The sequence below is a fragment of the Ascidia mentula genome, chromosome 5 (assembly GCF_947561715.1).
Source record: "Ascidia mentula chromosome 5, kaAscMent1.1, whole genome shotgun sequence".
Lineage (NCBI taxonomy): Eukaryota > Metazoa > Chordata > Ascidiacea > Phlebobranchia > Ascidiidae > Ascidia > Ascidia mentula.
In genome coordinates this window covers 4,446,057-4,461,893 of record NC_138570.1, presented here as the reverse complement: position 1 = coordinate 4,461,893, position 15,837 = coordinate 4,446,057, and the positions used below count along the sequence as shown (strand labels likewise).

The window sequence follows — 15,837 nt, the reverse complement described above, 5'->3', positions numbered from 1 at the left end:
TTTCGTCATCAATGCTCTTTATCTTTTATAATTTTCTTTACAATTTTAAGCCTTGTTGAAAACCAAAAATCGCGTGTTTCTGCCACGTAAATCCAAGATTATCCGTTCTTAAACCAAAAATATTAGATTTACAAGAAAACTTTATACATGATATTTGTGAACTAACATGTGTCTTTCAGTCGCAGTTCACTTTTGTGCTACGTGAGTTACGAACACTTTTGTGAAGTTATGTTGTGATGCAAATGATGTGCGAAGCGGTCTGCAACAGGATCCCAAGTATCAATATTTCTATATATAAGCAATTTAGGGGTCTAGTGTACTATTGTACGTACCTATGTTCTAGAAATCGACACTAGACCCTAATTTAGTTGTGTCGTACTTTCATTTAAAAGTAAACTGGTGGGTAGGTTTAGCGTATAATGTTGTCAACTTTTATATTTTTTAGTGTGTACGATTTAATGTTAATTTCTTGCAAATTGTTGTGTAATGGGGAAGCTGGATGTATCGCTTTTGCGATATCTGTCGCAAGAAGACTTCAGGGTTTTAACAGCAGTGGAGATGGGAATGAAGAACCATGAAATTGTTCCGGTCAGTCTTATCGCCTCCATTGCCAACCTAAAGCATGGAGGAACTCATAAAGTTGTGAGGGAACTGTCAAAGCACCGACTGTTGGCATTTGAAAGAAGCAAAATGAACGTTGGATACAGACTCACCAATCGTGGGTGAGTAACTTTTATTTGTTTTTAACTGTGTTCCATTTGCATTTTTGCTATGGATAATTCTGATATAATCGAATTTTCAGGTATGATTACCTTGCACTGAAGGTGCTGGCTCAGAGGGATATTGTTCTGTCCGTGGGAAACCAAATAGGAGTGGGCAAGGAGTCTGATATTTATATTGTTGGTGACAAGGAAGGTGAACAACTGGCTATGAAGATACACAGGTATACAAATATCTTATGCTATTTTTCCATTTTTTGAGCATCGTTTTTTTTGACTTATTTGATATGTATACAAAAAACCCAACTAACATAAAATGTTTATCTTACTGTAGACTTGGAAGAACCTCATTTAGACAGCTTAAAAACAAACGGGACTATCATGCTAAAAGAAACACAGTTTCTTGGATATACCTTTCACGCTTGGCAGCCACAAAAGAATTTGCCTACATGAATGCTCTTTATGACAGAGGTTTTCCTGTTCCAAAACCAGTGGAGTGCAACAGACACTGTGTCATTATGGAGCTACTTCAGGCATACCCCCTGCAACAGGTATATTCTTTTATACCAACCAAATTATGTTTTATATGTCTTTTTATTCATTTTGTTTCCTGTAATTATTCCAGTTGCTGCCATTTTCCCAAATACATCCCACAGAAATATTTTGTCCCCCTCTTATCGGTTAAAATAATGTTAATAGTGTTTTGTATGTTAGGTTTTTGAAAAGACCTCAATGACGAATATATATCGGACGGTATAGCAATGTTCACTAAAAAAAAATCTCTTGTTTTGGTTGTAGATTCATGAGCTGGACAACCCAGGTGCAGTGTATGATGAACTGATGAACCTGATCTTGAAGCTTGCTAATCATGGTTTAATCCATGGAGACTTCAACGAGTTCAACTTGATGGTGGATGAAAATGACCGTGTTACCATGATTGACTTCCCACAAATGATGTCAACCTCACACAAGAATGCCAAGTAAGCAATTGTGAATTTGTTTTCAATCATTATTTACCTGTAACTTAAGTTAAATATATATTGATTGGATGCCAGAGCGCAGTACTCAAAGCATTAAAAAAACAATTTTAAGCCATAATTTAAGGATGGCACATACTTCATATACTCACCCCGCTGTGAAAATACTATGGTTCATTACATACATGATGACCCCAAATACGTATACATTAAATTGCAGCAAACACCGGTGCTGCACGTGCCAGAGTGCTACAGACAACTGTAAATATATTTTCCTGTTGCAGACATTACTTCGATCGGGATGTAAAATGTGTGCGAGATTTTTTTCTTCGGCGGTTTGACTTTGAATCAGAAGAGTGTCCTCAGTTTGATGTGGATGTACAGAAAGAAGTCTCAATGGACAAGTACTAACATTTTTTTAACTTTTTGCGATCATTAAATAAACAAAAAAGTAATTCCCTGCCATGTCGATGCGAAGCTTTTCTTACTTCCTGTAATTCGGACAGAAAGCGTTGCTAATTCTTTAGGAACATAACCGAATATTTACTCGCAGAGAAATAGCTGCCAGCGGCTTCAGCCGAGCGGACGACGACGAAATGGAAAAGTTTGCCGACGAATTTCGTCACCAGCTTGACGACGACCCCAATTCCATCCCATCCGATAGCGAAGAATGCAAAGACGGGCGTTTGTCAGAGGACAGTGACTCCGGTGACGACGACTGCCCAGAATCGGACGAGACCAGGCCACCTCCACAGAGTGATGAAGCTCCTATACAAACCCCTGAAAATGCAGTAGAACAGACTGAAGAAGCATTGGAAGGTTTATCGCTTGCCAACTCCCAGTTCAGGCCCTTCAGGGACGGCACACGATCTAGCCTTCCTATGCATATGACTGAGGGTCGTACGGAGACTGAGTCGGTGTCTGGCGCTAGTGTGCCTGACGAACTGATTAAGCAACGCATTCGCAAAGGAATTAGCAAGCAGCAGAAGGCCTACACTCATAGGCGATTGCGCAAAGGCGAGGCGGCGCTGGTTACAAAGCAACGAAGGAATTTGCGCTACGAGGTCAAGTCCAGTTTAAATATGGACGCCATGTAGATCGCGCTAATAAACGTTGCAAAACTTGTAACACTGTTTGTTGTTTTATGAGACATGTTTGCAATATTAAGATAAAAACTGCCCACATGGTCCTTCAGCAATCTAGTATGACCCATAGTCTGTTTCAATTACATGTTAGGCCATTGTGCAAGGAATAACACACTTTACAATAAATTAACAAACGCACTTAAGTTGTGGGGTAGTACACGAACATTTTACAAGAGATGCTATGGAAAATAACCTTTTTTTATCCAACTTTGTAGCTTGTATTTGCCTAAATACGGGGTCCTAAAATATAAGAGGTATTAATGCCATGTAACAAAAGTTGCTCTTTCATCCCGTCAGCGGGGTGCTTAGGTATGTGGACGTGAAAAAACATTCTGTAAACCAAGATGTCATTTCGTTTTGATGAGTTTTGCTTCGGCCAGTATGGCTGAGTGGCCGCCTATAGGTCCGATGCGGTCTATTGCAAACCATCACCTACCAGTTCGACTAGCTGCGATCCTGCAGTAGGTGGGTCTCTGTGAGGAAAAGAGCGCCTGACAACCATCACGGTTTTATCGGTGTCCATGCAATTCTCGTGTTATTCTTTGTCTACGCAACCGTTTCTGTGCAAAACACAAACAATTTATGAGAGCTGCCACATCAACAGCTGCACTGATGAGACCTTACAGGTCGAAACAGTGCGTGTATACACCCTGTCTGCAGCTGTCATTGATTATTATGGCTATTTTGCGCATACAAACAATTTAGTTTGATCAGTGGTCTCTGGTGTGATTTGAAATTGTGTTCCGGGCGAGTGCCTGTTTTTTGCAGCAATACAGTGCAGCATCCATTAAACGAAAAAATACCCGGCAAACAAAACCACTCACGCGCAACCGCCTCAGCTGCATAAACATATAAAACGGATGATTTTTTTCTCTTGAAGGTGTCTGGCCCAATCGATTGTGCCATTGTCGTGTTCAATATTTGTAAGAGTAGGGCTAACAAAACGTTAGCTGCTTCTGTTCTGGAATCAAGGTTTTCGCTTGTGTATGTTTATGGTTGTGTATAGTTATTTTGAAATTCGCCGCAGGTAAACCGGTTATGCCGGTTTTATGGCATTTGTTGAGGCTGTAAATAATACCGCTTATAAATTCGTTACACTTCTGTTCGCTTGCGTTCGCAGATAAAGTCGACATACACAGGTGCTAATTTTCGTCAGTGCTTGTAAATACCAATTTGTTACTCATTTGTACCGCGTTCACATGCTTGTAATTAATGAAGCATCGCACTTCTGACTACATGTGCGCGATGATGTGATTTTCATGAATAATTCACTGCGAGCATGCAGTCGGGAAACCAAACCTCTTCTGCTGCCCAGTTGCGTAAAGGCCGTTCAGAAAAATTAACCGATGCAGATGCGCGCCCTGGAAAGTTACCACCAATTGTAGTTGAACAGGTAGAGTGTGTTTTGTTGCAAACTGTGCCATTGTTGAACCTTGTTCATTTTTTTTTGTCAGGGAAGCAGGTCTTCTACACCCAATATGTTATCAGTACGGAAAGTAAAAACACCGGAAACAATAAGTTTACCTTCAACCAGTGAATACTCAACAACATGTATGTAGAATTAATTTACCATTGTGTTATGTTTGTTTTCCTATTAATACACTGTCAGGAAATGTTTGGATTTTTTCAGAACCGTAAGTTGCATTTCTAGTGCCTCATATTCTAAACAAATCTTGTTCCAGGCAATTTGCCATCACTGCCAAGCACTGCAATAAAATCATCAAAAGACTGCTTGGAAGTATCTGAGCCAGCACTAAAACTTGGTAGCAACTCATCGCGTGTAAAAGATCCCTCTGTGTCGTTTCTAAGTGAGGGAGATCAACAGTCTGTGCATCCAATGACTTCTAAAACTTTCAATGATGCAATTCCTCCACCAACACCACCCAACATGACTGCACTTGAAACGGAACAAATGAAAAATAAGCGACAATCCGCAAATGTCACTTTGGCTATGACTGTAAGCACATTTTGAGTTAAAAAGAATAGTTCGAAAATAATGCATGTAGTTTGCCCAATAAAATTATTCAAAAAAAGTAAGTAAAATTGCCTTTTTCAATGTTTGCCTAGGTTTTTCTTTGTGGTTGTCAGTTCTTTGAAGCACAAACTAAAACAAAACCTAATTAAAATTTCCTATTTAGCGAGCTGTACAGAGAAATTGGAGAGCATATACCGAAACAATGGTTCAACAGTTTAATTGTGTTTCAGGCTGGAGCAACAAAAGATAGTAGCAAGGTACCTCGATCAGCTGGCTGTCGAAATGTGAGAGAACTACATCACACGTCACACACACCTCATCAACCCACGACCTCAAAGCCTTTGATTGTTATGTCATTTAAGCAATTTAGGTATGTAACTTTTAGATTGTAGTAACTGTGTGTGTGATTTCTGCAAATAGTGGTCGTGTTGGGATACCTCCCAAATGCTTTGGAATTGTTTTGAACATTGTCAATAAGTTGTGGGGAACCTTCCCTATACAATTCAATTGACTGTAACAATTTCAACCTTTTGTTCTAACCTACACTTTTGTTACTTAAAAAACATATGTTACATGAACATTCATTTTCAAAATGTTTGATTGTCTTGCTTTTTGACTATGGGCATAGAGTGTTTTTTTCTTTAATTCTTCTTTACTTTTGTGTAAAATAAGTTTAATGAGACTATATATATACTATTGTTTTTAAAATTTTTTGATTATGTTTTGTGAAATTTTTTTTTAAGAACTGAAGTAGAAAAATGGAAGAAAAGCAAAAAATCATTTAAGCTCCAAGAGTTCTACCGCTCTGCTTTTGACTCCTTCAAGTCCATTAACGACACTTTTAAAAAGCAAAGGTGTGGCCGTTGACCAGTTTGGTATTTATAAACATTTCAACATGACTTTTTCTGAATTTTATTGTTGACATTTCAGGAGTTTAAACTCCAAGATAGTATTTTACGTTAAACCATTATTCACCTTAAGGTAGAGTGAAATGAATATCTGACTAATTTGATATATTTAGACTTCCACAATCTCATGCCGGTGGTCAACTAGAGAGAGTTACCAATAATATACCAGAGTACCTTCATGACCCAAGCTTGCAACAAAAGTTTATTGGCTGTGTCTATGAAACTCTCTTGCAGTTGGTGAGTGAAATGCAATTAGTTAACTTTATGTCATTGAATGGCGTCAATCTAGTGTCAACAGTTCAAACAACTAAAATAGCCACTGTCAATAATTCTCCTGGTTGTCATGCATTGTCTGACTCCCAGTCTATTTATAATAATGCAGGTGAAATAAATTATTGTTTAATTTGGCAAATCAGTAACAACATTCACACTAATCTTCAACATGCGATGAAAATTAAAATTATATCAGTAAAAAAACTCGGAAACAAGGCTTGTGGGAAACTTTCTTGGTGTCAATTTTCATTGTGTGGGATTTCCTGTTTATTTGTCGTGGTTACATTTGTCAAAGTTTTATGTTCTATGCTGTGGACTTAAAATACCCGTCCAAGCAAATGACGCATAGACATCTTAAGAGAGTGCAGATCCCTTTGGAAGTCTAGACGTAAGATGGAGGCAATTAAACTCAACAACACAATTTGTGTGGGGAAGGAAGTCAAGGTTAATGTAACAACAGAAACCCCCATTTTCACTTCCTGAGTGACTCTGTTCACTCTGTTTTTTTTTATTTGAACATAAGTTCCTAATCGGATTTTCTCGCTTGAGATCTGTCTGGAATCTCGGGCCTCACTCAACTGTCACAAGGGCCTCTCGGGCCCTATTGTTGGCTCGCCCCGAGTGACTTGTTCAGGCAGAAGTGGCCTATTCAGTAAGGTAACATCAGTGGCCCGCTGGTAAAATACACAGAAACCAATTGATGAGAGCTCTGTTACACAACAATAGGCTCAGTCTGTCACCGTTTGCCCATGTAAGGCTTGTTTCATATTTCATGCCTGCGTAGCTACAGACATCACAAACCTACATGGGTTTCCATACAATTCCTGGGATTTGCTGCAATCGTTTGCGCAAGTTATCAGTTATTTTCGGGAAATGTTGCCAATATATGCTACAACCTCTGTTTTTTTCTCTGTAGAGCCAGGAGATCCAGAAGCTTGTTTTGAAAGGCATCATTAATTGCTTGCTCAATGAATGGAAAAGGTAAATGTGTCAGGATTACGTCTGTTTCTATTGAAACATGTCATCACATGGTGCAAACAAATAAAATAAACATTTCAATCTCCTATAATAAATCTTTTCCAATTAACAAGGTATACCATATATTGTGTGAATGTAAATGACAATTTGTAACTTTTTTGCAGTGAGAAGAATGAAAACGATTTGCGATCCTACTTCGTGCTTCTGCAAAACCCAATGTTTACACGAATTGAAACATATGTGGTGTACGCACATTTGCTTCGGCAAATAGCAACCCTAAATGAGCAGGACCAGCTGGTGTTGACACACTGGCTCCGGAGGCAAGTTCCCCAATTGTTTACTCACGCATACACACAATACATTCTGTTGTGTGACATTTCAGTGGTTAATTGGCAGCTGTTGCTTGTACTGTAATTGGATACACAGAAAAACAACATAATTCTTCTTGTTTAAAACAGGTTGTCCACTCCCCGGTTTCGTCCACTGGTCGAAAGGTTACATCAGTTTGTCACGCTCCGGTTGTTTCCGGGTCAATCTGATGACTTGCCACCCATGACCAACTGTGGGTGGTGGATTCCATCAGCCATAAAAGTTTTATCAATGATGAGTAAGTGTTTGGACACTGATGTATCACACAAATACACTGGTTTTGTGATTTGTTGTAAATGTTTGGGAACTATTTGTGTGAAATGTATTCAGTTACAAAACATTTAAACTAACATCTGTAAAATGAATGTTTGTGTGGAACAACATGTTTTTTCATTAATTACAACCAACTGCCAAAATGGAATCATCGGTCCTTTTTTCAGATAACGCAAACAACTTGATCAAACCCCGATTGGTTTCATATCGCGAGTTTTACAATCACACACTTGATCACATCGACGTCATGGCTGAATTCAGACAGTGGGAAAACCCTGCTTCTCATTCGGGGTAACTGCTCTTCAAATGATTAAAATACTAGAAAGTGAATTTAAATTTGTTTTTTTCTGATAATTGATTTCTTGTAGGTTTACATTTTGCCATTTTCCATTTGTGTTGAGCTTGGTTGCCAAGCTGCGCATTCTAAAGCATGACCAGGAGCGCCAGATGATTCGAACAGCAAGGGATGAACTTGTCCAAACCATCCGAAGGTGAATGTTAAAACAATGGAAATATGCTATGTTTAATTTTGAAAAAAAGGCTTATATTATTAAAGTATATATACAAGCAATGTTTTTTTGCAACAGGCGCCCCACAAGAACTCCAAATGTCAATCAGTTATTTTTCAACATCACTGTACGGAGACAACATTTGCTTCAAGATTCATTAGAACAAATATTCAAGTGAGCTTTTTCTATTTTGAGCAAAATCATGCATTATTAACAATGTCTCCAAAACCATTGGGCAAAAAATGTGCCTACAGAATAATACCATTATAATATCTGGCATGACCTCGAAAATGTTAGAAAACAGCAACATATACTGTTGGCCTTTACATCAAATAATTTAGTTGCATAATTTATACAAATTTTTTATGTCCTTTCTTTGTGAGGTCAGAATTGACTAGAGTTTATTAGTTTAAGAAACATTTTGGCATTTTTGATAAATAGTCAACTTTCCCACCCACAACAAACAAAATACTTCAAATAGCACTGAAGTGGTTTAAAGAAGTGTTTTAGCATATGATGCATAATAATTGCAAGAATCAACCAATTGATGATCATAGACTTGCAGTGTATTTTATGTTTGAAATCACCAATTTTTTTTATTACTGCATATATTAATAGTAGACCTTTCCAGGCGTAATAAGTTGTCACGTACATCATAGAGTTGTTTGTCATATGTATAGCAAGCTACGATTATTTCATAGGCTTAACTCTCTTCAATTATTCATGGTCTGCCTTCGGTCGCCTGTCATCACTTACAGTAATGACGCACGGATATTAATTGCATAAATTATTGATGTTTCAGTAATCGCAAGTACTTGAAAAAGAAATTAAGGGTTGAATTTGTGGGTGAACCTGGCTATGACATGGGAGGCCTCACAAAAGAATGGTTTCTCCTTCTGCTGCGAAAGGTGATGTTGATGTTTTGACTTTCCGGCTAACAAAAGACCTGTAATGTTTTTTTTACGTCGCATGGTTTGTTTGCGAACTCCTCAATTTTCTGTTTGTTGTTTCAGGAAATCGAAAATTATTTTTAGCCTGTATCAATAGACACTATATCACGAGTAGGGAATAAAGCATTGTTTTTTAAGTATTTTAGCCTTGCGGCGCAGAAAGAATAGAACTTTTTGCACCACACCTTGAAATTTCTCACAACACGGAACATTGTTATCAAAAATATTATTTGCTTTTTAGGTGTTGTCACCGGAGTACAATACATTTGTGTATCACGAAAAAGCACGGTGCTACTGGTTTGCTGAAAATGCCAGTGAAAACTCTTCTGATTTGTTTCTTGTTGGCGTGGTATCCTTCTTTAAAGCATAATTTGTCACTGTTTACATAATTACATTTATAGTTTGTATTTTAATCTTTGTAAAAAAATGTAAGTAATGTTTTTTTCATGAAAGCCTAAAAAATGTGACCTATAGTTGACTGTAAAAGAAACTATATCTAAAAACATGCTAATCGCAAATAAAAAACCAAATGTTTTATATTGCTCTGTTGACAATGTTAAGCCATTAATTTTTTCCGCTAAAGCGTCCTCATTGGTTTGCACTACAAATATATGTCCTGTGTGGCAGTCCTACAATTACCTTTTTTCTTAACTCTAAATTGATGTAGCTCATGGGGCTAGCAGTTTACAACTGTATCACACTCGATATTCGCTTGCCGATGATATGCTATCGCAAGCTTTTGTCCTCTGTTCCACGTCCTGGTTCACCGCTAAACCATGCCGCTGACCAATGCAACACCACTCCAGGAAAGCCAAAGGCACAAGTCCCACAACCAACTGGAAATCCAGCTGTGGGACCAGAAACTCTCACCCCAAACTTGCCTGTTGGAGTTGTACCAGTTACATTGGAAGATTATAGATCTGTTGACCCAGTAAGTGCTATTTAAATACTAAGATACAGACAGAGCCACTGTTTTGTGCTCCCTAGTGCATCTTTGGTGTGACTTACAACAATCTTGCCAAGTAAATAGTCACCCAGTGATGTTTGTATTGTTGTTTATCCTAATGAATGCGATATATTGTGAACCCACTACCAAAATTTGCTCAAAATACCAAAAAACAACTTTTTTTACCTTTGGTTATTAATAGGATCCTATTAAAAGTATTTCTAACAGGACATGGTACATGGGTTGGAGGAGTTGCTCAGCTATGAAGGAAATGTTGAGGAAGACTTTGAATACACTTTCCAGACATCTCAAAGTGATTTTGGGTCATTGAAGACAGTTTCACTTAAACCTGGAGGGGACAAAATACCTGTGACCAACAAGAACAGACATGAATACGTGCAAGCGTTTCTAAATTTCAAGTTGAACAAAGCAGTCTACAGGTGTGGCTTGTAATGTTTAATAAACAAAAAGTTCTTTTTCTGTGACAAAACTGTGCTAACAAAGGTAAATATTTTGGCATGCGATTGTTCTAATTTTGGTGCACAGTTATTATTTCAGAATAGGTTGATTATAATTACCGACTATGTTCATTATTCAGGCAATTCTTGGCTTTCCACCATGGGTTTTACACTGTGTGCTGTTCTAATGCACTTTCATTCCTCTGCGCTGAAGAACTGGAAACCCTTGTTTGCGGAAACTCAGGCTTCGATTTGAGAGACTTAATGAAGTACACGACATACAAGGTTTGTCACCACATCAAAAAAAAACATAAATCCGTAGAAAATGCTTGTTTAAAGAAATGTTGCTACTTCAGGGTTTTGCACCCAACGATCCGACAATCATCTTTTTCTGGGATGTGCTCTTCTCACTGTCGAGGGATCTGCAGAAGCAGTTTCTTCATTTTTGCACCGGAAGTGATCGAGTTCCTGTGGGAGGGATGCAGGAACTGAACTTCAAGATAGTTCGCACTATGACCGCACAAAACATGTAAGTAATAGACAAACTAACTCACTTTTAACATAGTCTTCTGTTTACTCAGTGACTTCTAACATATCAAAAGCTGCTTTTGGGTAACTGCACTTACATATGTTGCCCAATAGTATGCTAAACATGATAAAAGGCAACTTTTTTACAAACTATAAAGGTTTAATAAATACTTGTTTTCTCAAGGTTACCAATGGCACATACGTGCTTTAACCAACTTCTTCTTCCACCATATGGAAGCAAACAGCATCTGGAAAGTAAATTAGTAATCGCCATCAGCAATGCAGAAGGTTTCGGCCTCCAATAAACTAGTGGCCAACATTTTTTTTCATTTCCGAAATATTTTTTTTTCTACTGTTGCAAAATTCATTCCAAAACACTGTACACACTTTTATAATTGGCTTAGAAAATGCAACCCATCACGGTGGAATATTTATACAGTGGCAAAACATCATAACTTTATGTACCTTGCATTTTTATCACCGAATCTACCTTTTAAATAGTATGTCTTAACATGGGATGGAAAACTGTTTTGCTTGCTTGTTGTACTTTTAGGATTTTTTGGCTGTCATGATTGTTGGTTCTCTTTGCGGCAACACAGCGGTGCTTTTGTACTGTGAATTTGCTTTTTCTTGCACTTTTCTCTTTGGCATGCGACTTGTATTGTGTGTGCAATAGCCGCTTCATTTGGAGTGCTCAAAACTTCGTTGTGCACGACTGCACCCTACTCAAAACTTAGGGTGAGCTGCTTTTTTCATATCTACTACAAACACACCTTACCACAACCTCTTAACATTATAGGTTCTTCAGTGTTTGTAATGTCATTGTATTTGGTACTACTAGTCTATGTCGTTCGGCTGTGTAGTAAATTTCTGGAGCATATGTGGTACTATCTTATTACTACTGTATTATCGTATGAGAAGTCGACGAGTGTGAACTGTTTTCGCAAACAATCCACCGTAAAATTCCTGTTTTGTCCTGTTTTTGCACATTGAACGTTTCTGCACAGTTATCTTGCAAATAGTTCATGTGCATAGTTGGAATGTAAATATTTTTGCACAAACTTTTTTGAATAGTGGATATGGGTGCTTGTGTAAAATACCCGAAAAAAAGTGTGTGTCGTTTTGGCGTGATGTGTCCGCTTTGCAATTGATGTGTACCGGTCCGCATTCTTACGTTTTGTAATACACTTGGTTTTGCAAGTTGTGCAGCAGTCTGGGATACAGAGAAAACAGATAAAATTTGATTTAATTAGATACATAACTGTATTAGAAAGCTTGATGTCACTGCAAGAATAAATCACATGTGAGCCAGCCAAAAAATTTCAATCTTTTCCAAAAGTCCACTTTTGCAACTTCGAAGCCAAGGTGATTGAAATAATTTTTATGCCAGACCTTACATTTAAATCTTGGAAGTTCCAGGACACCCATCAACATGATTAAAGTGCTTCGTAGGTTGCTAAAATGCTTTTGCCTGCTAAACTATCTCTGCTTAAAGTTCCTAATATACCTGTAGTGAAATCACATGCAATGGTCGGACAAAAAATGATAAACATGTTTTGAAAACTTCATGCTTCTCAAAACAAAAACATTGCAATGAACTTTTAATATGCAGCAAAACGCCTTGTGAAAGTGAGTGCACTGAAACACACAACATCACAATAATAGCCTCAATTCAAATCATATCTATTGAAAATCGTTGCAATCCAATACATTCATTCAAACCCTTTGACCAAATGAGCTATTTCCCAGTTGGATTCTGATGACTTTGGCTTCTCAATCACTACACCATCCTTTGTGACAATAGCCAGTTCGAAGCGGTTGTACGACCGTGCATCTCTATAGTACAGCACCTTGAGGCAGTCTTCCAAAATGCTCTTTGCCTTCTCAGGAGTCAGGGAATTGTTGTTTTCCTCTAAAGCTTTCCTTAAAAGTGGCTGGGCAAGGTAGGCACCAAAACCACAAGCTACTGACGGTGCTTCAAAAGCGATCCCAATCTTGTCAACTGACCCCAAAAAACTCTTTCCATCATCAAAACCAGCGACAATAACGGTGTTCCACAATGGATCGAACTTGCTTCTACGGTAATACAAGAACCTTGTAATCCATGAATGCACGGAATGTGGTGACATGTGAAAGCCATCGTTTATAACTTCATCATCAATAACCATCTGTTCCACCTCAGATTTGATAAACTGATAGTCTGCATAATCACCAGCAGCACTGAGAATTGTGCAGTCATTTACTTTCATAATTCTTGACACATTTCTGAATCTGGCCATGGAACCATAAGAGCCAAGGGTGTCAGCAGCTAAGATGACGCCCCCGTCAAATTTCAAGCCTAGTACAGATGTACCAGTCACTGAGGGGTACTGGGTTCTCTTACGAGCATCGAATGTTTGGCAAATGGTTCTCTCAGCCTCCCATTGGTTGCTTTGTTCAGCTTGTAGCAATGCCGGCTGGGGAGCACCATATTTTCCAGGTTGGGTCAATGTGGCCATTGTTGTCCTGCAGTATGAGTTAACTGTGAAAATAGGAACAGAGTGTTATATTTCAGTTTAGTTATTTCTATTTTACTTTTAAATATTTTCGTATGTTGATGTGGGGGTTAATTTTTTTGGGCTAATTATTGTTACAATTTTGAAAGACTGCCTGTGGGCTGCATCTGCTTCAAATGAAAAGGCGTTTCGAAATCTAACAGTCAGGAAGCCTTAAACCAGACCAAGCTATCTTGGCATAACATGATGCTCACTATCATTCTCTCCATTTGATAACACCTTGACGTTTAACGCGTATGCTACCTAGTGTAGGTGTAACCAGCAGTAGGCCTATAAGAATAGAAAGTACCAATATTTGACAACATAACGTGGGAAAACGAGGGTTTTTGTTTTTAAAGCTTAATTTTATTTAAAGCTAAAAATTCAAATAGAAAAAAGAGTTTTGTTTAACACAAGAACAACTATTTTTAAACTTGTTCCCTACGGACTACCTCCAAACATTTCAATTGTTAAGCAGCAAAACATAAAGCAACATGATGACAGAGCGCTTCGTAATGTTCAAATCCAAACCACGAGAGTCCCAGTAAAGAATTGGCAGGGTTTGATTTCTATGTCCATTTCAAGAGGGTTACTACTGGTGGCAATGTTGGACGCAAGACAAAAAATTGCCACGAACCTGTTTTATTTTAGTGATGCAACATGTTGTATTAGGGGCGATCGCCTTCTCCTTGATTCCCTTTTACATGCCAATCTCATTTCCAAGATTGGTCCGCATAAAATACGGGCGACCTCATTACTGGTATCTGTGACTTTCTAATTTTTAACTTTTTAGTAGCCCCGGGCATCCTTACTATGAGAATATGTTTTGGCTCAAACAATACAACCCTTTCTGTTTGTGCTACTCGCATGCCGCTCTACAAAAAAATGACATTTTGGCAAAACATGTATATTAAAAAAATTGATCAAAATTCCGCTAAAAAACAAATAAACACTATTTATATTTGCATAGCATCAAACATCCTCCTACAATTTTACCAATAGCAACAAGGTAAACATTTTCATTTACCTTCCAACATTTTCGCTAAAAAAATTACATATTTAACACACCCCCACGATTTGCAAACAAAGACAAGAAGAATCAAGTTGGCTTGGAAAGATTAGGTTCATATGTAAGAGCTGCATTAAACTGTTGCTTGATCAGCTTTTCAATCATGGCATTGTCATCCTCGCGCTTCTGTAAGTCTTCAAACAGGGTCCAGGTTAGATCAAATTCCAACTTGTAACAACCAAGGAATTCATGTGGACAACCGGATCCCCATTCCTTGAAAAATAATATCATCTTTTTATGAGGCAATTTTTGGCAACCTCAGTGCATTTAATTCCATACCTCAGGAGAAAGCATTGAAAAGTAAGTCTGCCCTGATTTGCGCCTGTAGAGATAGTATAACTTTCCTGGAATTTTCTTAAAGTTGCAAGCTGCATGATGGAGATCAGCATCTCTCTTTGCATCCTCCAAACACTGGCGAGCCTGTTATCAATAAAAGTCCTAAGTTTCGAGACATTAAAACACATGTTTTACCAAAAGATATATACTTGTTGTTGCAGGTTTCTCATTTGCTCAAGAATTGTTCTCAGTTTGCTACTGGCCACTGCTTTTATTGAATCATCACACTGAAATATACAATGTATATAAGTAGGACGCAACTAGAGGTTATATTTTTTTAAATGCTAGAAAACTTAATCTAAAATTGAAGCATCCTGTTTTTTAAATTAGTTTTGTGTATTTATCACAAAAACATTGTACAATACCCTTTGAATTTGTTCTGCCAATTCAATCAGGTCCTCTGGCTTTTTAGGTTTTGAGCCTTCAACCAAACGAGCTTGATTTACAATACTTGGACCATTTGTGGTCATGACAACACCAGAGGTTTCTGCAAAAATTGCAACTTAATTATTGTCTTTTAGTACAAGAATTCATGCTATCCCTAAATCCAACCTGGTGTGTTGTTTTCCATGGTGTTCTTAACAAATTTTCGAAGTGATACGAAACTCGCCACACCGCAGGTAAACTGAACTGAACTGCAAAGTTGCAGTGCTTGTGTTATGTACCTAGTAGTATTCACATCGATTCAGACAAACAGGGCACATCGTGCCTAATTCGCTTTTGTTAATCGTTGTCGTTTCTTATCTAACTGATTTTTTTTTATCAACACACATGTATTAAATTATTCAAGTTTTCGCAAAAAAATCTTGTGATAAGAATTTGTGATTTAGAAGAATAATCTTGAAATAAACATCACGCATAATAATACGACAACCCTTGAACCTAATTCA

The 15,837-nt window shown here is 37.8% G+C and overlaps 4 protein-coding genes across 6 annotated transcripts; 2 read left to right on the top strand and 2 right to left on the bottom strand.

Moving 5' to 3' along the window:
- The first annotated feature begins 449 nt into the window (after nt 1–449).
- LOC145902126 (serine/threonine-protein kinase RIO2-like) lies at nt 450–2,795 on the top strand. Its single transcript, XM_082989994.1, has 6 exons — nt 450–722; nt 803–943; nt 1,054–1,270; nt 1,518–1,699; nt 1,981–2,100; nt 2,250–2,795. Exons 1-6 carry the CDS (start codon nt 487–489, stop codon nt 2,791–2,793), a joined length of 1,440 nt encoding a protein of 479 aa, XP_082846120.1. The 5' UTR covers nt 450–486; the 3' UTR covers nt 2,794–2,795.
- A 1,170-nt stretch (nt 2,796–3,965) lies between these two features.
- Nucleotides 3,966–12,202, top strand: LOC145904095 (putative E3 ubiquitin-protein ligase HECTD2). Of its 2 annotated transcripts, none has more exons than XM_082992334.1 (19): nt 3,966–4,234; nt 4,296–4,392; nt 4,524–4,780; nt 5,005–5,186; nt 5,560–5,670; nt 5,838–5,961; nt 6,914–6,978; nt 7,140–7,295; nt 7,434–7,582; nt 7,785–7,908; nt 7,986–8,108; nt 8,205–8,300; nt 8,929–9,034; nt 9,318–9,425; nt 9,744–10,007; nt 10,251–10,462; nt 10,621–10,765; nt 10,837–11,009; nt 11,193–12,202. In XM_082992334.1, the coding sequence occupies exons 1-19, from the start codon at nt 4,121–4,123 to the stop codon at nt 11,311–11,313; spliced, it is 2,727 nt and encodes a 908-aa protein (XP_082848460.1). In that variant the 5' UTR covers nt 3,966–4,120; the 3' UTR covers nt 11,314–12,202. The 2 variants fall into 2 exon arrangements, with proteins under 2 accessions (XP_082848460.1, XP_082848461.1); XM_082992335.1 differs by having other exon boundaries at nt 4,524–4,798; nt 5,047–5,186.
- A 337-nt stretch (nt 12,203–12,539) lies between these two features.
- On the bottom strand, nt 12,540–13,896 carry LOC145902271 (proteasome subunit beta type-4-like). Its single transcript, XM_082990179.1, has one exon. It carries the CDS (start codon nt 13,504–13,506, stop codon nt 12,721–12,723), a length of 786 nt encoding a protein of 261 aa, XP_082846305.1. The 5' UTR covers nt 13,507–13,896; the 3' UTR covers nt 12,540–12,720.
- Nucleotides 13,897–14,428: 532 nt separating this feature from the next.
- On the bottom strand, nt 14,429–15,567 carry LOC145903296 (uncharacterized protein C1orf50 homolog). 2 transcript variants are annotated; one of them, XM_082991373.1, is made up of 5 exons: nt 15,500–15,567; nt 15,313–15,434; nt 15,097–15,174; nt 14,891–15,031; nt 14,429–14,824 (listed from the first exon to the last, which is right to left on the bottom strand). In XM_082991373.1, the coding sequence occupies exons 1-5, from the start codon at nt 15,516–15,518 to the stop codon at nt 14,642–14,644; spliced, it is 543 nt and encodes a 180-aa protein (XP_082847499.1). In that variant the 5' UTR covers nt 15,519–15,567; the 3' UTR covers nt 14,429–14,641. The 2 variants fall into 2 exon arrangements, with proteins under 2 accessions (XP_082847499.1, XP_082847498.1); XM_082991372.1 differs by having other exon boundaries at nt 15,313–15,449; nt 15,500–15,559.
- Nucleotides 15,568–15,837: the final 270 nt, after the last annotated feature.